The following is a 24470-nucleotide window of genomic DNA, read 5'->3' on the forward strand; positions in this document are numbered from 1 at the left end:
AGCGATAAAAGATAGGCTACACAAGCCAGAAGTTTGTTAAATTATATATAGAAGTGATCCAAGTAATTTGTTCTTGTATTGTAATGCTAATATTGAGTTTGAGATCTTGCTAGCAATGCGATATAGTTAACCATGCATTTATATTTTCTCATGTATAAGTTTTTTGATTTAATAAATATGTTTCATAGCATTTGCCTGAGTCCAGCTTGATATACGAATTCAAATAGCCACTCATAAAATTACCACCAAACCTAGCGGGGAGGGACCCACGAGTGTAAGTTAATATTTAGAGCCACGACTGCATGCTAAGATAAAGAGAACAGGAATTAGTCTATTTATTGTTGGAAGTTTATTACTGTGTATTACTCTGAGAGAGCCACCTTGGATAAGAGTCTCGTCTATCCTCAGTATTGGCTGGCGCAGTTAAAAAATAAATTTGTCAATATTCGTCAGGTGAACTGTCTCAGAGGATATGTTTATTGGCAGCGTCCCATACTTGGACAAAGCCCTAATCATAAATTAAATTACACGTGACTAAACTTAAGAGTGGCCTAAATTTAGCTTGTTTAAAGATACAGAAAATTTGTATGAGTGAGTAGGGCATACATAACTAACAAGAGTAGATAAAAATATAAAGGTAAAGGGTTAAAGAATATGATAAAAACATAGAGGGCAGGTACATAACAGTACTAATGTATAATAGGGTGCAACCTTTCCTAGATGGGATTTCTCATAAAAAGAATAAATTTGTTTGTCATTGACATCTTACAAAAGACACACACAGAGAGGAATTGAAGAAAATCCTAAATGGATTTCCTCCACTCTTCTAAACACCATTTTAAAAAAACGTCAAAGCCACTTTATCTGTTGTAAAAGATAGGCGTTTACAGGATATATGGTAGTACATTGTATTTGTCATATAGACTAGATGGTCTACTCAGAATGGATGGAGGAAATATTACAGATGTTCAGAAAAAGAGAGCACATAAATCTGCTTTAATCCTCCACACAAACAGAGAAGAACAACATTATTTGGTAGCAAACCAAACTGTTTTACATCTCATATAACAGTTACCTCTGGGTCAAAAAAATTTCAGTAATTATTTATGTCCACACAATAAGAATCAAAGTTTAATACTCAACTAGTTGTTCACTCTTATAAAACAGTTTAAAGCTAAGATGGGATTATGAAAAGGCGATGCATCAACAATGACAAATGTGTTTGACATTATATATATCAAGTATAATGTATTTTTATAGAGCCTGTGAAACTGGCTGATATAAATTAATTTTGTCGAGATAGCTACTTTACTATGTATATGCAGTGTGATCTCACATTAATGGAAAACAACTCCCAGTAGTTTGTAAATGTTAATAGTTGTTCAGGGGTAAATAAAGATAATAAAGTGTACAATTTCTCTTTACCTAAAATAAAAAAAAAACAAGCCTAGCTTCGGATGCTGAATAGGCATAAGCAATACAATATGCGAAGACCATTTGGAAATTATCTTTTTCAGAAATTGTCAGTATTCTAAAGTAGCATTTCTTAAGCTGTGGTTCAGAGATCACCATTTCATGGACTTGCAACTTTTTAGGAAATTGCATAATTTTTCCAGCAGATTAATAAAGTATATATATATATTCAAACCAGAGAAATGACAAAGGTCTACAGCTTCCACTAGCAATTCAGTGAGGATCTGCAGAAGTTGCAAGGTTAAAAACTGTTGTTCTAGAGATTATCTGTAATTATTAATAATCACATGACAGTTCAAATATTAAACTATATTATAAATATGATTCTCACTTTCTGTCTTGGCGTGAATTATCAGTAGTTACAAGATTGTCCCTACAATGGGGACACCTCACAGAGGTTACTACTGTACAGTTGTTCTGGCATGGTATATTGAGAAGCACAGCTTCTTCATAACTGGGTGGAGGGTCCTCTCTATCACAGGTTTCTTGTTCTTGCTCTTCCACTAGAAGGCGAGTACTCTGTTGGGCACAGTTACTTCCAACCACAGAATCATATGAAGGAGGGAGGGTCATATTACTGGAATTCCTGAAAATAAAGAACTCAATGTCAGTAATTTGAAAGAAATGTTTCCCTATAGGTTTTTTTTTTTTTTTTCAATTATGTTTTGATAGTCTAAGACTGTTGGGTAGCTATTACTAAAATTAGTTATTACTGGTATTAGCTTCAATAAGTAAAAACAGGTGAATAATATGCAATGTTATTCATAATACACAAACTTACATAATCAAATTGCATATGACAAAAGTTAATGTTTTTTGAAGCTATATGACATCTGTTTCATTCCTATGACATTCTGTATATCATGTCCTTTGTGGTATGTCAAAGGCTGATCTTTTTTTTTGTATGCTGTGATATGAAACAAATTCATATCTCACAGAACTAAGGTAGAAAACTACATACTATTAAATATAAGACAAACGTTCTGATGAAACACCTTATGGTCTTTTCACTTTAACAGCTTTCTCAAAAACACAATCGATACAGTAGATGCACTACTATAATGAACTATGGGGACCAAGTCCAGGATCAATGCTACTGCACACAGTAAAAGCACAAAGCCATCATGATAGTGAACTGAATTTTGGAATTTCCTCACAAATAAAATCACAATAAGCATCAAAAAATACAGCTGTGGGAAGTACTACAAAAAATCATTAACATTTTGTATTAGAACTAGCAATAAAAGAAAGAATACTACTGGCTTATCCAGTCATTTGGTATTTCATTATTTCGATAAAAAAAAATTCAAAATTTACCCTTATTTTCAAACACTGCCGTTAACAGAAGCTAGATGAAATTCATATTATGAATAAACTGTAAAGACTTCGATGAGACCAACAAAATTTTTCATTATAACTGACTAATAATGGAATAAAAATAAAAGGGATGAAGACCACTATCAACAGACCATGCTATCCACCAATCAAGAGGTTGAGGAGAGAAGAAAGAATAAAGGAATCACATTATTACTACTTTAAATCTTTTTATTTGTAGAATTTTTAGCTTGTAAGTTTTATTTGTAGAATTTCCTATAATTCTATTTTCAATATAATTATAGGAAAACAATCACAAAAAAGAGAACACAAATTGAATTGAAAGCAGGTGATATTATATGTACTAACGGTTGCAAAATATCTACATCTGTATTAATAGATATCAAAAAATAATAACAATAAAATAAATTAGTTAAATACTAAATGTTATATTCAGGTAATGACAATCAAGTAAAATAAGGAGTAGCTATAGTATTCAACATTAAAGACGAGGATTAAATATTATTGAATGGCAGGCAGTCTCAAAGTACAGTGATGTGGGCAAATATGAGAATGGGGAACTGGACAATGAGATTTATTTGTGTCGGTCCCACAGAAGTTCTACTAAGGTAGAAGTGGAGGAATTTTTTGAGGTTTTAGAGAAAGCAACTGACACAATGAAAAAGGAAAAGTTGGTCCTTGTTGGGGATCTAAATAGCAGATTAGGAAATGACTATCAGACATACAAAAATATTTTGGGAAACTTTGAAGAAAAGAGCAAAGCTAATAATAATGGCAAACACCTGTTGGATTTCTGCTCAGGACATGAACTGGTTATTACTAACACCGTGTTCCAACATAAAAATGTGCACAAATTCACATGGAGAGAAGAGGGAAAGAATAAGAAAAGTCTCATTTACTATGTTATTGTTGATAGTGATGTTTTCTCCCTGGTGCAGGACACCAGAGTGTACAGAGGAATTTTTAGTTTGAAATTGGAAGTGATCACTATTTAGTCTTGAGAAGGATAAAATCGAGTTTCATATTGAAAAGAATAACATGTAAGAAAGTTTTAAAGTGAATAAAAGTTGAGCAGCTCTCAGATGTGAACTGTAGACTAAAATACACAAAGATTATTGAAGAAAAAATGAAAGAGTTTGAGAACAGGAACCAAACCTTGAAGCAACCCTGATTGATTCAGCCAGAGAGGCATGTAGTAAGGTTGTCTGCAAGGATAGAAAAATAAGAACTCCACGGTGAACACAGGAAGTTAAAAAGGCAGTGAAGGAAAAGAAGAAAGTGTATCAAAAGTTCCTGGCAAACAAGTCAGCTTGTGCTCTTAGAGAATACAGAGACAAATGTAAGTAAGCTAAACACTGTGTGAAACTAGCTAAACAAAAGTTATGGGAGGACTTTGGCCAGAACATAGAAAATAAATATCAAGGGGGCAAAATATTCTGGAGGCTGTTGAAGAAGCTCAGAAATGGAGGAAAGAGTGCTGTAAAAGGAGTTAGAGACGATAAAGGTGACATGAAAACGTGAGAAAAAGATATCCTTAAAGTATGGAGTAATTACTTCGAAAAATTGCTAAATGAAACAAGCATCAACGGTAAAAAACACTCAACAGGCATACAGTCAGGAATACATATCTATACTTGAAGTAGAAAAAGCCGTGAAAAGCCTGAAATGTGGAAAGGCAACAGGAGTAGATGATATTCAACCAGAAATGCTCAAGTATGGAGGTATAAAAGTCTTACAGTGGCTGCACTGCATAGTTCAGAAGGCCTGGACGGAGGGACGAATTCCCAAAGATTGGAGTAGAGCTCTCATGGTACCCATATATAAAAAAGGGAAATAAAACTGAATGTGAGAATTACAGATTTATTTCCCTATTGAGTGTTCCTGGTAAGATTTATGCTAGTATACTTGAGAAACGGTTGAGAATTGTGGAAGAAAAGCTTGATGAAGAACAAGCTGGATTTAGGCCAAATAGAGGCTGTCAGGATCAGATCTTCACTTTACAACAAATAGTCAAGAAATCATGGGAATATAACAAAGATCTGTATTTAAGTTTTGTCGATCTGGAAAAGGCATATAACAAGGTGCCAAGAGAGAAGCTATTCAATATACTACAGTTATATGATGTAAATGGGGCATTATATCAAGCAATACTTAGTCTTTATTTGAGTTGTAAATCAGCTCTTAGGATTGAAGGAAGTACAAGAAGATGGTTTAATGTTAAATCTGGTGTGAGACAAGGATGTACATTATCCCCTCTTTTATTCATTATCTATATGGATCATATTATGAAGGAAAGTGGTATTAAACCTGATATCAAAATTGGAGATGTCAATGTCAGCTCTTTGCTTTATGCAGACAAAGTTATACTTCTAAATAAATCCGCTACAAGTTTGCAAGATTCCCTGACTAAATTGAATAACTGTTGTAATAGACATGGTATGAAAGTCATCAATAAAAATAAGCAGAATCGTTGAAAATGTCAACTGCATTGTGAACGGAGAACTTGTGGAACAAATAAAACATTTCAGCTACTTAGGCACGATTTTTAGTGAAGATGGTAAATTAAATATGGAAATAGACAACAGAATCAACAAAGCTGGTATGGTAGGAAGTCAATTGAATAAATTCATATGGAATAAGAGAGAAATTAGTCGGAACACTAAATTAGCTGTATAGAAGCCGGTGTTCAAATCAGTTTTAACTTATCGATCTGAGAGCTGGGTCAGAAGTAAAACACTTGACCAAAGACTAGAGAACACAGATATGAAAGTTCTGAGAAAGATTAGAGGTGTGAACAGATGGCATCAATGGCAATATCATATTTAAAATAAGGATATTAGGAAAGAACCTGACATTGTCAGCATCCAGGAATGCATTAGCAGAGCTAATGCATTCCTGAGGTGCTATGGATTTAAGTGACCATACATTCTCAGGTGGTATGGTCACTTAAACAGAATAGGCGAGGAAAGATTAGCGAAACAAGTGTTCTCCACCAGGTTTGCAGGAAAACGACCTGAAGGAAGACCAAGATATAGATGGATTGATACTGTACAAAGTGCCTTAGATGATAGAAATATAAGATCTGATAATGTTGGAGTCTTGATAAGTAACAGACTGATTTGGCGGAAAATTGTAGATAGGGAGTTAGTAATGATGTAAATTTTTCATGTAGTACTATCATATATTGTACACTCCTTGAGGGTACATGGCAGGAATTTGATGATGATGAAAATCCAGAATCGATACTTAAATTTCAAAATTTCACTGGTGTCCAAAACCTAAAGACGAACACTATATCTGAAGATTACAACCACAAATTGAGACAATCAGCTTGTGGTAATTTGTATAACTGATTTTGAGTAGAAAGCAGGTACACATTCAGATTTTTATATTACGTGCAAAGGGATCACATGGTAGCACTCAACAGAATAAAAGGCAAAAGGCTGCACTAAGTGAACTGTGTTTGAAGGAAGCTTTTTCATGAAGGAATAAAGTTGCTAAGTTGGATGTCTTGTAACGTCTCAAAGATGTCATCTAGATCAGGGCTGTCCAAACTTAGGTAATCCGAGGGCTGCATCACAATGCGTATCTAATAATTTAGTGAGCAGCAGCGACCAACCTCAATAGTTGACTAAACAAACAACACTAATCGCATGCTCACATTCTCCGTGAGAGTCCGGAGCATGCCCGTTGGAACAAAACAGTGTAAGAACGCTTCTTTGACACATCTAATATTTGAAGAACACGTGGGTATATAGTGATGTAAAAACATGAAATAAAATTACCAGCATCAAAATTATTGATTAGTGATAGAATTAAAATATCTAATATACGAATTCAATTCAAACTGTTATTTTATTTTTTTTGCTTGTAAAAATCAAAACCCACAGGAGGGCAGCACAAAATGCACCGTGGGCTGCATGCGGTCCACGGGCAGTGCTTTGAACAGTCCTGATCTAGATGATTTCATGCTAAGAAGAATTATTGGAAAGCTTGAAGAAGGCTGCAGAATTACTAACATTACCAGAGAGTTTGGTATCTCATATAGTGTTGTATCCAGGCTCTGGGCAGCATTTCAAACCAATGGAATGTGTTCCAGACATTTGCTAAGAGGTTGCCCTCACTTTACCATGGAGCATGAATACAGATTTTCATTTATAACAGCAAAACATAATGAACGCACCATGGCAGGTCAGCTTGAAAGTCAGCTCCATTCAAGCTCAGGTATGTGGATATCTCGACAAGCAGTTGCAAGATATCTGTAACAAGTAAGTCTATATGCCCAAAGGCCTGTAGTCTGAGTCCCTTTATCCACAGCTCATCATAGACTATGTTTTCAGTGGTGTTGTATCCATAAAAATTGGACAAGACACCAATAGGCTAATGTACTCTTGATGGATGAGAGTCGTTTTAGGCTTTCTTCCGATCTAGATGCCACTTGATTTGGCATCTTACCATCAACAAGAATGTTCTTGAAAGGGATAGATACAGCAATGCTGAGATCGTGGTATGGGGAGACATTATGCTTAATGGATGCACCAAGCTACAAGTGCTGGAAAAAGGGACTATGACTGGTGAACAATATTGCAAAGAAATTCTTCAACATCATAATAAAATTAGTTTAATCCTTTATCCAAGTGTGAGCAAACAAAGTTTGCGCCTGAAGTATCTTCAGGACTAGGGTAAAGTGATACAACACCAGGGCAACTCGTTGTAAAGGTGGAGAAAGCTACCAACACTCCTAACTCAGTATCTCCTATAATGCAAAACACATCTCCTTGCGGATATGTCTAATGTTATGCATTAAAGGAAGGGCCACTACCCAGACTAGGGCCCTTCCTTTAATGCATAACATTAGACATATCCGCAAGGAGATGTGTTTTGCATTATAGGAGATACTGAGTTAGGAGTGTTGGTAGCTTTCTCCACCTTTACAACGAGTTGCCCTGGTGTTGTATCACTTTACCCTAGTCCTGAAGATACTTCAGGCACAAACTTTGTTTGCTCACACTTGGATAAAGGATTAAACTAATTTTATTATACTCTAACCAAGTGAAAAAATAAACTTTCAACATCTTCAACATCATGTTCGATTGTTCTCTGGTCCTGTAGGTGAAAAATTCATTTTTATGGATGATAATGCCACACCACATCTTACATGAGCAGTGGAGATACTTCTGGAGACCGAGGATATTAATCAAATTGAATGGCCAGCATGCTCTTCAGATCTCAATCCCATAAGAGTCTGGGATGCAATAGGGAGATGCACTGCTGCTTAAAATTCCCCTCCAGAAATCACACAAGGCCTTATCCTTGCTCTGAAGGAGGAATGGGCCAGTTTGTCTCAAGAACTTGTGAATCATTTGGTGCTAACATGATATGATGTTGAAGAGCATTGCAGTTCACGATGGACATATTCTATACTGAATGTCCCTCCGCATAGTTTTCTGTTAGCACCGTACATTAATTCCTTAACCACATTCTTAGGAATTTTGTAACTTTTGCCAAAAATGTATGTAATTTAATTTTTATGAAATTAATAACACATTTTTTGTGTAATATAATTTATTAGTACTGGCAATAAATTTATGTCCACGTTTGGCTGTAGTCATGAAAATATTTTCATATAGAGGTAAAAATGTAGTTTGTCCTTAGCTTTTGGACACCAGTGTATTTATTATGTTTGCTTAAATTAATGTTATTTACTTGAAATATTCATAATGAACTAAATATGTTCAGTCTATACCATTAAAATCACAAATAACCTGAAAACTTCAGTCAGTCAATTTTATAATTGTCCACTGCCAATGACGAGGAAGTAGACAGAAATGACGAACAGCTAACCTGCAACTTAAGGGAGGGAAAAAAGTGATTGGCACTGCTGACCTGGATCTAAATATCCCTTAAGCCCAAATCAGCTTCCTAATTGGACAGAGATCTAATGATGATGGATAACTGGCATAAGTTGATGCTGTTCTTTTAAAACCATAAATTAAACGGTACAGCATGATATACAGTACTTCTTCAATTTGAAGTTTAATTAAAGTTATGAAGTTTGTGATGATAAGATCTCATTTTGTGTTTGGAAAGTTATTTTTTACCTTATGGCTATTAATTTTCCACACTTCATAACTTAATCATTTAAACTTCTAACTTGATTGCCTAACAAAATGCAATGGCCTAATACAGATTGTCTACCCACTAGAACATTGAATAATCCTCACTATCTTCCCAATACGTTTGTTCTTTTTTTTTTTTTTTTTAAATTAAACAAATCTCCTTCACATATATGAATGTTAGTACAAATGAGATGATTTCTGATTATATTCAAAATACCTGATTAGACTGAAATAAATGTTGCTGAAATGAACATTTTCATCCTCATTCCACTCCTAATCCTCTAACCATCCCAGCTTTGTTTCTCTAACAAGTGTTGTAAGGTAGTCAAAAAAAAAAGCACAGCAGAAGCAATTCAAAAAAATAGCAGTTTTGTACTCAGCATAAACCACAGTATACAAAAGCTGTAAAAATACAATAAACGTTACACTTTGAAGGTACAAATGTAGAAAACTTGCCTCCTGTTGAAATCACGGATATGTTGTGATCTCTTGCAAAGTCTACTGGTGAAATTTCTGTCCATTCAAACCTATGCCACTCTGACATCATGATAGCATCCTCCTGCTCTTTCAATTCCTGCATAAATGCCCCAAGGCAAATTTCCTCCTACTATAAAGAACAGTCAATCACATCTTCCTCCCCCTTTTTGACAGAAATACATCAGAATCCTGAATAGTTTGGAGGATACCACTAAGTATTCAGGTTTAATGGTTTCTCTCCAACTGTGTCTAGAATTAACACTAATTCTATAATCAACTTATTATCTACTTCTCTAGAGCAGGGAGTATGTCAATCCATTGCAAAACAAAGGGTAATAAAGCTATCATCTCACTGCTCTCGCTATGGTTCTCTCAAAAATCATTGATAGGTTATCAATAGCCAACTTTTTCACAACTTAGAGGCTTACCAATTAATCAGTGACCACCAGTATGAATTCCACTACTCTCATTCCACAGCAGATATCCTAGGTAACATTACCCATCTTTGGACACAGGCTATGGAAAGGTTTAAAATATCTATGGTTGCTCTTGACATTTCAAAAGACTGTTTGGCAAAGAGGCCTATTATTAAACTGCTATCTTATGATGGTCTGCCTTCCATATTTGTAGCTGAATTACCAATTTCATTTCAGGTCATTCAGTAAGTGTTATGACAGACAGCTTCCTCTTTTCAGCTTTCCCCACTAATGCTGGACTGCACTAAGATGCCATTCTTTTGTAACCCCCCCCCCCCCACACACACATTTCTTTCTGTACATAAATGATCTCATATTAACCTTAAAATCCTATCCATACATCACTGGTAAAAATGCTAGTACATCAGCTGAAAAACTTCCAATGATGGTTTTCAGTAGATGTAGAGTAAGGTGTTGTGAACCAATTAGTTGGACCATATGATGGTTAATAATTAATAATCTTCTCAGTAGGGAAACATACCTTAATTTTTTGGAATGAAAAAATAAACTGGGGACCTTTGGAGAGTGCTCCTTTACTGACATGTCATATTTCCATCATAATGAAGTTCACTGCATTTTTCCAATGTTTCTAGTTATACTGACTGTCACTATCTTGCAGAGATAGTGACAGTCTGAAGAGATCCTTTATCCTTGACCAGACAGAGCTCCTGACCTTAATCCTTTAGATCAAGTTCCCAAACTATTCACTGCAGAATGTTAAGATGCTGCGGCACACAGTTTGGGATTATTAATTAATAATAATAAACAGTTTTGTTTATTGAGTCCTAATAAACAGAACTGCTTGCATTTCTTTTGGCCTAGAGATGCCATGAAAAAATTACTGACACACTAAGGGCACTGTGAACCAAGAAAGTTCAAGAACCTCTAATTCAGACAGTGCAACTGGAGAGGGGGAGGGAAGAGGGGGAAGTGGAGGATGATAATGTTTGTTTTAAAGATTTTCTAACTTAACCATGCTACCGGCCAAGATGTCTATAGACGTCAAAGTTATTATGGATGCGAAGTGCATATTAAAATTATAATACCATTGATATTACATTGAAATATATGATGGATACGAATCATATTAGGATGTGTATTTGATCCATTACGGCCAGTGAAAAACAATATCTTATCAAAAGTCATGGTTAAAAGTAACTTTTAAGATGATATTAAAACACTGCACACTATATTCTCATTTTTTCCCTTTAAACCTAATCTTGATACCACTTAGAAATCACTCATGTCAATATATATATATATATATATATATATTTTTTTTTTTTTGCTAAAAAGCACTCAAGGAATTAAACTCTGAAGTTTGGAAGATTCCTCCTAAGGCACTCTGTATATCAGAGAAATCAGAAAGTGTGAGCATAATATCTTAATGGTCTGGTTTTTATGAATGAGAGTAGTGAATGATGAATGAAGCAGCCAAAGGAAAGCTTAGTTTTTGAGTGATGGTGGACAGAATAGAGATCCAGTAAGATAGAGTGAATAAAGGTAGACAAATGAATGTGATTAATGGGATAAGAGCTGGAAGTGGAGCTGGTGTATTTGAAACATGCAGTAAGAAATAGGATAAATGGTGAATAAAAATAAAAGAGCACAAAAGGATCACAAGAAAGAGGTCATGAATGATTTGAAGGTGGCATTGTATGATAAATCCATTATTATAGATGTGGTGAATAAGAGGACACACAAAATTTGTTTTTCAGGAGAGGAAAACTAATAGAATGATTAAAATTCTGAGAATAAGGAATAAATAAATATGTTAATAGTTGGGATGAAGAAAATGTGAAAATGGATATTAGAAGGTTACTGAGAAGAGCAAAAGAAAATGGTGTGAGAGAAAAAATGATCGGTGCTACCTAATCCAAGTATGATAGTGATATGACTTTAAAAGTGATGGGTTGCATCTCATTGTATTTGGTGAATTATATGTTATGATGGAAGAGTTAAATATGAATGAATGATCTGATGAAGTAAGAGGAAATATAAAAGAAAAATAAAGTGAGAGAGGTGACCATGAAGGAGTGACTGTGAATAAATGTTAAGAACAGAGAGAGAGAGAGAGAGAGAGATCAGTGGGAGGAGCAAGAAGTAGGAATGAGAGAATAAGAATAATGGAATAAATACACCACATATAAATAATTAAACATACATTTAACTAATTCTATATTTTGTCTGAGTCACTGAGACATTATCAGGGAAACAATAGTAAACTTGCACAAAACAATAGGTGGAAAAATTAGACAAAGCTTGAAGTACTATAAGGAGCACCCTCTATGACTGCTGTTGGCCAGCCTTAGCTGCTGAGCAGGAGGCCTAAGAATTACAGTTTCCCAAATCTTGTGCAGTTTAATACAACCGAATTTATTAAGATTACGTTGATTTTTTTTTTTTTTAAACTGCTGCTGATTCTAAAAAAAGTCTTTCAAATTTATATTTGTTGTGGTGAAGGATAGCAGTTTTCTTCCACTTGATTCTGTGCAAAGTATCCATGGAATATACAGCTCATGACTGACCCTACTTATGGTGGCATATATAGGTCTTATGTTGTAGGCAGATGTTACCAGATCTCCCAGTTTGACCATAAGTTGCAAGAACAAGGAACTTTGTAAATACCTAGAGCAGATGAAAGCAGCCAGCTTCAATGAGGTTTGAATGCAGTGGAGAGATTGTACTTTTTTAGAGTTCTATTTTTTCTGAGGTGCCCCAGACATAAAGAACAATGACAGTATTACTATAGTCAGTATGTTGAGAAGGATGTGGAGAGAGGGAGGGAAAAAATTTTTTTTTCTATAGTGAACTGGATTCTGGGGTGCTGTTTGTTGAGATGAAGGGGGAAAGAGCCTAATATATCTGAGCCATGTGGCAAATTAATTTGTTGATCTTCTTTTTGGCACTGTTACCATTGGACAAGAAGATCTGGCAAATAAAAGAGATTTCAGCTGTAAGTTCAGTTTGAGTAGAACAGAGATTGGAGGTGCTATTAATAAGGGTTTTGAATAAGGGAAGATGGGAAAGTTTATGTATGTATTTACCTGTGTGAAAACCTGTTTACAGAAAACCTGTGTGGTTTTCTGTAAACAGAGAAAGAAAGTGTGCCATTGGGTAGGTGTGTGATCAGAGTATCTAGAAAAGGCAGGTTATTATTATTTTCTTTTTCTATAGTGAACTGGATTCTGGGGTGCTATTTGTTAAGATGAAGGGGGAAGAAGTCTAATATGTCTGAGCCATGTGGCAAATAGAGCACACATCATTGATGTATCTTAGATAGAAGGTTTAGCAATATCAAGAGCATGTTTTTCAAAATGCTCCATATAAATGGCTAGAGGAGGAGCCCATGGCTGTACCCTCAATCTGTTTATAAATGGTATCTTTCCAAGTGAAGTAGTTACAATGAATGGTAAAATTAAATAGATCAATGATATTGATTAAAAGAGAGATGACATCACAGCTTACCATGATATCATTATTATCTAAAACTAAATTTTGGATTAAAGATTTGAAATGAGTGGAATTTTTTAAATAAAATGCAAAATGATCTGTAAGCTTCTACCCTCTTAAGAAGATGGTAGAAGAGAGCTGGCATGAAGAAATGAACCTCAACTTTACCAGATCAAGCTGTAAAGCTTGGTCACTATTCTGCTAACTGGGAGGCACAGGCACTCCAAACAGAATTCAAGGAAAAGCAAACCCTAACAATACTGAAAAAAATCTTAACACAAAAAGCTAAATCCAAAATTCCCATAGATACCGAACAAGCGATTCATCATCTTTACAAAAACGTTTTCTTATAATGTCCTACATCTATAGCAAGCTCCAATCCAGTAACTCTAGATGAAATTGATGCAGTATTCAAACTAAAACACGTAAAACTCCTGGTGCTGATAGCATCCTTCCAGACTTTCTTACTCACCTTGGCCTAATGGCAAAATCCGGCTATCTAATTTCTTCTCCTCAATAATAAATGATCAACAGCTCCCAAAACTTTGACATGAATCAAAGATAATAACCTTGCCAAAACCCAAAAAGTCAACTAATAATCCTAATAACTACTGCTTCATAGCATTACTCTACACTCAGAAAGTTTTTGAAAGGATTATCCTCTATAGCAGTGGTTCCCAACCTTTTTCCACTTGTGTACCCCTTTTAAACCCATTTCTATAAATTGTAACCCTTGTTTTTAAAATAGATGTTTTTAAATACTAGCACTTTTGTTCAGTGCCTATCTTAATGTAAAATAGTGGAAATGATGTAATGATTGGTAGAAGAGTGGTTTGGGAGAGGGGTTCATAGCCACACCCTCACCAATCATCATTTGCTAATGTGAGCTAGTTTTGAAGTGTCTCCATTAGAGGTGATTCAAACTTAACATTTGTTGTTCCATAACTAACATTTTAAATTTTGTTTACTTTACTTGTTTTTCCACCATTACTGATTATTTTTCGTGTGTCCCTGAACGGCTCACCATGTACCCCCAGGGGTACGCGTACCACCGGTTGGGAACCGATGCTCTATAGCAGTGGTGGCGAGCCTTTTTATGTGCACGTGCCAAAAATTTACAAATTGAGTTCTTGACGTGCCGGCACATGCCCAAAATTTATCAATCGATTTGCTGACGTGCAGGGAAGTTTTTAATAGGAGAAAAATTAATAGAAAATTAATCTAACTTAAATTATTAATTAATTTATTTATAATGTATATATATAAATTTATAATGTTATTCAGTGTAAAATTGATTATTGTATTATTAAATTGATTTTCATTATGTTCGTTTGAAAAAAAAAAAACCTTAGTGAGGAAAATATTTATGCATTGTAACTTACCATTGATGTTAGCTGCAAGGGATGCAGCAGAAGGATATCTACTTATCGGCGAAACACTTACCATATTTACTCGAAAATAACTTGCCCTCTCGTATAACTGGCATCCCTGATTTTACTTTATGAAAAAATACATTAAAAAGTTTTGCATATGTCTCGCACATGAAAAATGTTTAAACATGTTTATGTCGAGGCGATAGTAACTCGCTCCATGCGGTTAACAACACGCCCTCCCCAACAGCATTATACTGCAGATGCAAGAAAACAGTAGTTTTATTGTATCCCTGATTAAGGTATGGAGGCTTTTACAGTCTGTGTAATATATTTCTCAACAAATAGTGCAGTTAGAGACAGCTTTAATAAAAACGGCGCTAACTAATGAATCACGTCTCCTCTCACAGAAACTACGCTGTACAGACTCAAGCAAAACCATATGTTACACTGAAAACACGGTATATAACTAAAAATTTCTGTCCAATTTTTCAATTACATGAAATAAGTTTGTTTTATTGCATTTGAAATTCTCGATGTCATTATGACAGATCACAAAGGCTAACTTCAAATAAAATTCTACCACGAATTGAAATATGCCATATAATGCATGTGTGAGTTCTTGTGCCAGCTCAAACGAGATAGCTGCTCAAATGAGAGCAGCTGTCTTCATAGCTGCTCTCTGGTGTAAAACTAAATTTAACTTGCACTTATTGTAACAATTAAAAAAAAAAGGTTGAATAATTTATAAGCATATAAGAAGGATATCACCTATAAATTGTTGATGTGCCACCTTTGGCACGGGTGCCATAGGTTCGCCATCTATGTTCTATAGAATTTCTCCAAAAATACAAGCCATCTTACTCAGTGAACAGGCTAGATTTATACCTGGCAAAAGCTGCTGCAACCAGATCTTAGCTCTAACAACCCAAATTTGTTACAACTGTTATTCAGTTTACTTAAGAGAATCCTGGAGACTTTCACTAGATGAATGTAGAAGTATATTATCATCAAGAAAACTGCTAGATTTGATTTTTCTGATTCTAATAATTACTTTGAAAGACTGTTAAACAAATCAAGCAGAGAAGAACTGTACTAGAAAATTTTCAAGAGTAATAAATATCAATACATGAGGTAGAAAAAGCCATCAAAAACTTGAAATGTGGAAAGGCAGCTAGAGTAGATCATATTTGCCCAGAAATACTTAACTGTGGAGGTATAAACATTTTGCAGAGGACCAGGACAGAAGGTCAAATTCCCAATGACTGGAGTAGAGCTCTCATAGTACAGATCTATAAAAAAAAAAGGGAATAAAACTGAATGTGAGAATTTCAGAGGAATTTCTCTACTATGTGTTCCAAGTAAGATTTATGCAAGCATATTTGAAATGATGTTGAGAAGGATTATGGAAGAGAAATTTGGAGAACAAGCTGAGTTCAGGCCAAATAGAGGTTGTCAAGACCAGATTTTCAGTTTAAGACAAATAAATGAGAAATCGTGGGAATATAACAAAAATCTGTACTAAAGTTATACAAATTAAATGGATATTGAATCCAACGTTATTTCAAAGCCGAATATAGAAACTATACATTTTCGGCGGATCCACGCGTAAGCAACTTTTTAGGACAGGGGCAACTCGTGGTAAAGGTGGAGTAAGTTCTGATCACTTTCCTTAGTATTTTCCCTAATGCAAAGCACATCTCCCTGCGAACATATATGATGCTGTGCATTATAGGAAGGGGCCATTACCCAGACTGGTTTCGACCTTTGTTGAGGTCTCGTCAGTAAGAGCCAGACCCAGATGTAAAATACTCAGGTTGAAGTGATGCAGAAGTCATCCTTTTCTATACGAGTTGCCAAAAGGTGTCACATTTTAAAAGGTACCAAGAATTACTGAAATAAAGTAATTCTTGGTACTTTTTAAAATTACTTTATTTCAGTACCTTGGTACCTTTTAAAATGTGACACCTTTTGGCAACTCGTATAGAAAAGGATGACTTCTGCATCACTTCAACCTGAGTATTTTACATCTGGGCCTGGCTCCCACTGACGAGACCTCAACAAAGGTCAAAACAGATCTGGGTAGTGGCCCCTTCCCATGATGCACAGCATCATACATGTCTGCAAGGAGATGTGCTTTGCATTAGGGAAAATACCAAGGAAAGTGATCAGAATTTACTCCACCTTTACCACAAGTTACCCCTGTCCTAAAAGGTTGCTTACGCTTGGATCCGCTGAAACTTTATAGTTTCTATATTCAGCATGAAACTCTTGTAGTTTCTATATATTCGGCTTTGAAATAATAAATAATGTTGAATTCAATATCCACTTAACTTGTATAATTTTGCATCACTGAAGTGGTGATGCAAACGTTTTGCATCACCACTTCATATTTATTTCTGTACTTAAGTTTTGTAGATCTGGAAAAGGCATATGAAGAGGTGACCAGAGAAAAGCTTTTCAAAACACTACAATTATATGGGGTAAATGAAACATTATACAGAGCAATACATAGTCAATATTTATGTTGTCAGACAGCAGTTAGAATTTAAGGAAACACACGAAGATGCTTTGATGTAAAATCAGGGGAAAGACAAGGATGCACATCATCATCTTATTCATCATCTATATGGATAACATTATGAAAGAAAGTGGCACCAAGCCCAATATTAGAATTGGAGATGTCAAATTTAGCTTTTTGGTTTATGCAGATGATGTTGTACTCCTAAACACATCTAGTGCAAGTTTCCAGGATTCACTAACTAAATTGAATAACAGCTGTAACAAATTTGGCATGAAAACCATCCATAAAAAGACCAAAACTATGAAAGAAGTCAGGAGCACAGAAATCTTCAGCTGCATTTGGAATGGAGATCCTATAGAACAATATTTTAGCTATTTAGGCATGGTTTTTAGTGAAGAAGAGGTTGAATCTGGAAATACAAAACAGAATAAGCAAAGCTGGTATGGTAGTAGGTAGCTGAATAACTTTATATGGAATAAGAGAGAAATTAGCCAAAACCCCAATCTAGCACTATACAAGACAGTGTTCAAGTTTTAAGTAAGCATCTGAGAGTTGGGTTATAAATAAAGCACTTGTTCAAAGACTAGAGACTACAGATATGACTGGGGTTCTGAGAAAAATTAGGAGAGTGAACCGGTGGCATCACTGGCAGAACCAGATTAAAAAATGAAGATATTAGAAAGAAACTTGACATTATTATCATTCAAGAATGTGTCAGCAGAGCTAATATAAGTACACTAATATAAATAAGGCCACTTAAATACAATAGATGAAAGGTCAGAAAAATAAGTGTTTGATGCCAAGATGGCAGGAAAGAGACCCAGAGGAAGACCAAGGTCTAGGTGGATTGATTCAGTCAGAAGTATCTTAGAAGCATGAAATGTTAGATATGACAATATTGGAGTACTTACAAGTGACAGACTAATTTGGAGGAAAATTGTGGACAGGAGATTAATAATAATGTAAACTTAATCAAACCTAAACAACCCTTCGGTGTTTAGGTTTGATTAAGTATTGATGATGTTATTAATCCACAAAACTTCAGAAATAAATTAATACATAAAAAAAAAGAAAAAGAAAACACAACTTTCAATTATAATTATCAAATCAGTTTGGGAATTTAAAAAAGTTTATAAAATTATATAAATAATGAAGAACAAATATATAAATAAATAAACAACATAAAATAAAACACACACACACACACACGTGTATATATACATACACCTTACCTTGGAAATGCTATATCCAAAGAAGGATATTGGAGATCCTGAAAAAAAAAAACACTGATAAATAATGACATCCATTTTTAAGGTTTCATGTTTGATCATTAAATATTAATCTTTATAAAAATGCATGTGTGTTTCTCATTAAATAGAATAAACACTAAATATCAAATATTAATAAAAAAATTTTGTGATGCTGATGAATAAAGTAAATTGCATACAAACTGCAGTTTTTCAGTATAGTTATTTTTCTTTCGAGATTATCCAAAATTATTTAGCGCTATTTTTCAAATCTCTAGATCCCGTTACCAAGTTGGAAAAGACTTATTCCCTCCACACACACACTTCAAAATTATTATGCAATTTATGGATAAGTCCTAATTACGTGATTAACATTGTTTATAATGTTTATATACTGCGCACTGGCAGACCTAATTGACTGGAGAGCATCTCTACTTTCCAACCAACTTTGTAATCTGCATGACCAAGCTGAACAACTTTCAGATCCCTGTTTATTAAAGCTTCACTTATACAAACATCTTTGAACATACTTAATAAGTTCAAGCCAGATGAGCACACAATCATTCTAGATTCTCACCATTCCTCCCATCAAAATCTATATAAGCATTACTGATCTCAAAAAAACTTTAATGTATTCATATGGAAAGGCTGTAAAGGAACCTATGAAAGATAGTAAGCTTAGAGAACAGTAGTATCATGGGCAGACTAAATATCAAATAATTTGGCAGCCCTGCTCTAGAGACCAATTATTATTATTATTATTATTCAGGACTCCATGGAGTCAAAAGATTCATTGCAGACGGTCCTTCCTAGGAAACACAAAGTCTATCATACCACTCCTTAAACTCATTGCCTGTCTCGTTCTCACGGTTCAACCACCCTCCATGCAAAGAAACCACTTCTCACCCTCTTGCTCACAGCTTCCTTTCTTAACTACCAGGGATGGCTCCTTGTCATCACTCCTTCCTGCTGTTCAACCAAGAGAAAGAATTTCCCAGTGTCAACCCTGTAACCACCTCTCAACAGTTTAAAAATCTCAATCATATCACCTCTCCTTCTATCTACCAAACCCTGCAGTCCACATTCCCTCAGCCAATCCTCATAACTAACATTGTACAGTCCTAAAACCATCTTTGTTATCCGCCTCTGTACCCTTTCCACAGTTAATTTATCTCCTTCAAATCCTGGGGACCAAATCTGAGAACAATAGTCAAGTGTGGTCTACCACCTCATATTGCATCTCCCATGCAGCAGTTTCTCATCAGCACATTTAATCAAGAATGACTCATCAGCCATAATTGCAATGCTGCATGGCACCCTCAGCCCTGAACTTCACACCAGTAGATTTTTGGTTATGGGGCTATTTAAAAATGTACCCGCATAGCCCATCTTCCTTAGTGGATTTAAAAGATGCCATTCACCGTGAAGTTGCTTGCAACAGCCCGGATATGCTCCACACTTCTGTAAATGGCATTCTCACCTGCTTGCAGCACGTAATTGCTTGTGCCAGCAGACACTTTAACAATTACTGTAGTGATATGTAATGGGTTTCTTGCATATCAATAAATAAGTTTTCAATGCCATTCTGACTGTCATCATTGGGGTCACCCATCAGTGAAATTTTGAACTAAAAAATTTTCCACCAAAAAAATACCCCTCCTTGCAATTCACTTTCATGCAAACCACATTCTAATATCCCAATTTTTCCGATTTTAATGAATTATTGAAATATTTATAAATTTATGGAACACCCTGTATATCAACCGGTGTATGCATTAAGATAATTACTGCTTTGACGCTATTAGGTGTAGAAAGAGGAGACAGAAGTATGTTGACAACAGGAGAAAGTAATTTGCTGATAATAGTCGTCATCTGATTTAGAGCAGCAATACTAAGCTGGATAATGTTGTTGAGAGAGACAACATCTCCAGGCAGGAAAATGAAAATTAGATGGTAGAATTGTCAATTAAACAAATGGGAGAGGTGTGATATGGTGGTATCAGGACTACAGGGGTTACTTTGACTGGAGCAGCAGTCTTGTCGGAAGGAAAGGAGAGGACCAAGGGCAAATTGGTCTCCCTCTCCTTTCCAGAGTGAGATGTGTTAGGAATAAAGGGGCAAAGTCTATGGAAAATGATAAAACTGCCAGCATGTTTGGCTGAGTGGATAGCATATTCACTCTCCAACTCACAGGATGTGAGTTCGAATACACCTGGGACATGAATATTTTTAGGTGGTAGAAAAATTTTGTTGCATATGAGATAATGACCCTACTTAATGGAGGCCTGATATGACTTGTAAATGTTTGGCTTTTGGTCTCTGGAGCAGGATGAATATGGATAATGTAACCTTAACCCACTCACAGTACTAATACTAACGTATTATAGGTTTACAGCCTTTCACTGGTGAGTTACATAAGTTTCTCCCAAAATCCCTTGCATCAGTAAGATGCGATTAACAAAAAATGATATACTGACAGAATGAGAAAATAGGGATATTATTAATGCTCTCTGAAGTGTTGCATCCTATCCACATGGAAAAGTTACTGAAGCAGTAGTAGTGATGACTGTTGCTTTTTTTTTTTAGGCTGTTTGATGTGAGGTTCAGGTAAGCAGGATTTTAGATATTTAATCAGGTGGTGCTACATGTCAGACAATGGAGAGAGAGAGAGAGATGGAAGTGATTCTGAACTATTCAGGATGAGATTGGCAAGTGACAAGCAGATAATTATTGTGAGTGACATTATGCAAGAAGTGATTGAAAGACATGTATGAGAAAGAAAAAATTTCTCAAGTTCTCTAAGAAAGGGTGGAAGGTGGCTAGAAGGTGCAAGTTCAAATGGGGGAAGGGCAACTATTGGACAAGAGACACATAATCAAGGAAAGACACTGTTCACCTAACATGACAACTGAAAGGAAGGAATCAGTAACGGGCAGATCTTGGTTTGAGATCAATTACTGATGGCAATGTCAAACAGTATTCTTAAAATCAGGTGGATAAATAGTTATGGTGAAATAGATGAATCAAAAGAATACTGAAACTGTGGAGGAAGTGATGTTATGGAGGAAGTTTATAAAGCAGGAAGGTGATGCGAGGAGAAATTGGTATATGAAAGGTAACTGGTTGAGGAAGTAAAGCAAAATCTGCCAATCCAAAGCAAAATATAGAGAACTCTACAGTTATTACATGGCTGACAGAAGAAAGGAGGGTATGGAATGAACGTAGCTGCTAGAAATGGCACATGGGTCACATCCATTGAAGATGTACAAGAAATATCCAGAAAGTATTTGGGATTAGAGTGCTGTTGATTGAAAACTGGGAAAGAAGAGGATAGAACAGCAGTTCATGATAGTGAAATGCTCAAAAGTGTACATACGATGTCACCATATATGTTAAGGGTGAATGTGCAAAGAAACACTAACAAATTAAATTTCCTGTGATATTGTTGTTCAATCAAAGTCTAACAAAAGAAATCCCTGAAGAGTGAAACAGTACCGCTGTATAAGAAATGATATAGGCAAATTTGTATATCAGGTGTGTAAAGCAAAAATGGAAGTAAAAGATTCAGAGGAAGACCAAAGATATTTAGTGTAACTGGTCTATTATTTGTCAGAGATCCAGCAAATAAATTTGAAAGTGAGCTGTTAATCGGAAACTAGCCATGCATTTAAGAAGTGTCATACTGTTATAATATCTAATATTATAACAGTATGTACACTAGAAATGATATTTGTTGTTTTTGAAAGAATTACCATGATATCTGAGCATCCAGGATATAAAATCTAACAGATGCTTATTATGTTTTGCAAATGTACCTAAGTTAATTAAACTATAATAACTTCTATATAAAAAAAAAAAAACTGAGTGCATCAAAAATACCATAATTTGATAACTCTCTTTGGAATTCTGTAAATGTGTTGCAAACATGGTAATTCTAAAGAAATATACAGACAGCTCAAACTTAGTCATACTGAGTTATAAATCAACAAAAACCTATCATGCACGTTACCAAACATATACAATAATGTTTATAATGTGACAGTTCTGATGTGCAGTAATTTTCATTGTTACAAATGGCAATAGTGCCTTCTATTCCTCTGCAAAGGCCATCAAGCATAACCACTGCTCATCTGCTGCTTCCACTTCCTTCTTACCTAGATTGCACTACAATAACACCTATAGGTAAAGCAGACTTTCTAGTATCGTTCTTCTCCTAAAACCTCTACATAAACAACCAAGACAAATCACCACCTTCCATAGCAGAAACAGTGCACCACACACCTCCTATGGTACTTTTCTAAAAAGACATCAGAAGAAGAATCTTAACCTAGATACCAAAAAGTCCTCTGGTGGTGCCAATGCCATCTCCTCAGTTATACTCAAAAGTTGTCAGAATTAACCTGTCCTATGTTGTTTCTACTCTTTTATATGCAGCTGGCATCTACCCTAAAAAATGAAAGCAGCCTATATTCACAGTCCATTCCAAATAATAATCAGGGAAATATAAAAGTCTGTCATCAAAGGACCTGCTTTATTTTTTTATTAATCCACTTGTCATATCAGTCCTATCTAAAATGGAGAAAGTCATCAACAGTTAACTTTTTCACTACCAAGCAACTCATCAGTTAATCAATGACTGCCATTCAAGATTCAAGGCAGAAGATCCCCCAACCTTTCCATGCATGTCCTGGATAGGTTGGGGGATCTTTTGAGAAACCTACACTGTTGCTCGACTGACATTTCTAGAGAATTTGATGACAGAATTATAACTTCAAAAAATCAATAGGATCCTTCTATTTAACATCCACCTAAACATGGCAATGGGTGATACTGGCTCATCAAGGACTGCTTGGTAGTTTGCCATCCTCTGGTTTACTTCACCACTATTTGTAACTGGATAACCAGTTTTCTTTCTGGCTGATCACTGCACATCACAACAGATGGCTTCCTCTCTTCAGCTTTCTCTACCAATGCAGGAGTAGTATCCGAGGGCTCTGTTCCATCACCTACTCTCTTTCTCTTATACATAAATGATCATCCCTTATTTTTGCTGATCACAGTACATTAATGCTTCATGCCCATTTTGATAAACTTTGCAGCACCTAAACCTCCCAAACTTCAAGAGCTTAAGTATTAATACAGATCTTCATGCTATTCTCTGAATGGGCAATAATAATAATCTATACACTTTTAATGCCACCAAAGTGCAGTCCTGCCTTTTTCATTCAAAAAGGATCTTCAATTCTCATTTACTCTTGATAATGCACAAATCTCTAGAAAGGATCATTTTCTTCTAAGAATGACATTTACCCCTGACAAAAATACATCACATTCAGTCTTCTCTAAAAAGCCTTTGCATTCTTTTCTATTCAGGATGCTGATTTCATCTACCCATCTACTACCTCTTGTACAAATCTCAAATCTGTTCATCCTTTGAATACTATTCTCATCTTTGGCACAGTGTACTGGCCCAATGAAAGGGCAGCTATCATTCCTCTGGCCCAATAAGTCCAACTTCAGATCCAACAAACATGTTTCCCTTCTTCCTCTTTCATTCCAGCTGCCTTTATTCTCTGGAAAAGCCTTCCTCACAAAGTGTTTGTTAATAATTATAACTTCAAAAAATCAATAGGATCCTTCTATTTAACATTCACCTACACATGGCAATAAGTGATACTGGCTCGTAAGTTCAGCTCTCACATCTAGAGTTTATATATAGAATATCATTACAAACAAGAAAGAATTATCTAAAAACATCTCATGAAATATTTTTTTTAAATAAAATGGATAAACTATAAACCTTAGGGAACTAGCCAAGCTTAATCAAATCATGATTTTACAGACATCCAGGCCATAAGCAGGATGTGAACCTGCAGCCTTTGCAGCAAACACGTAGTGATTTTTACCTACTGAGCAAGTGAGACAGGCATTCAGTGAAGGAGCTAGTGCAGTAAGAGAAATTTAATGAAACATACCTTTTCTTAAAGAGATCAAAC

General features: G+C 35.3%; 1 protein-coding gene across 1 annotated transcript in view; it reads right to left on the reverse strand.

The window, feature by feature from the left end:
- Positions 1 to 24470, reverse strand: part of LOC150107944 (uncharacterized) — an 86367-nt gene that overhangs the window by 10998 nt on the left and 50899 nt on the right. The window contains exons 2-3 of the mRNA XM_090415476.1: positions 18460 to 18497; positions 1805 to 2059 (exon numbers count right to left, since the gene is read on the reverse strand). Of these exons, the coding sequence (XP_090271602.1) occupies positions 1805 to 2059; positions 18460 to 18497 (293 nt within the window). The remainder of the gene's footprint in view (positions 1 to 1804; positions 2060 to 18459; positions 18498 to 24470) is intronic.

This window comes from Typopeltis vanoorti, chromosome 3 (genome assembly GCF_054136105.1).
Source record: "Typopeltis vanoorti isolate ZY-2024b chromosome 3, IOZ_Tvanoo_1.0, whole genome shotgun sequence".
In the NCBI taxonomy this organism is placed as follows: domain Eukaryota; kingdom Metazoa; phylum Arthropoda; class Arachnida; order Uropygi; family Thelyphonidae; genus Typopeltis; species Typopeltis vanoorti.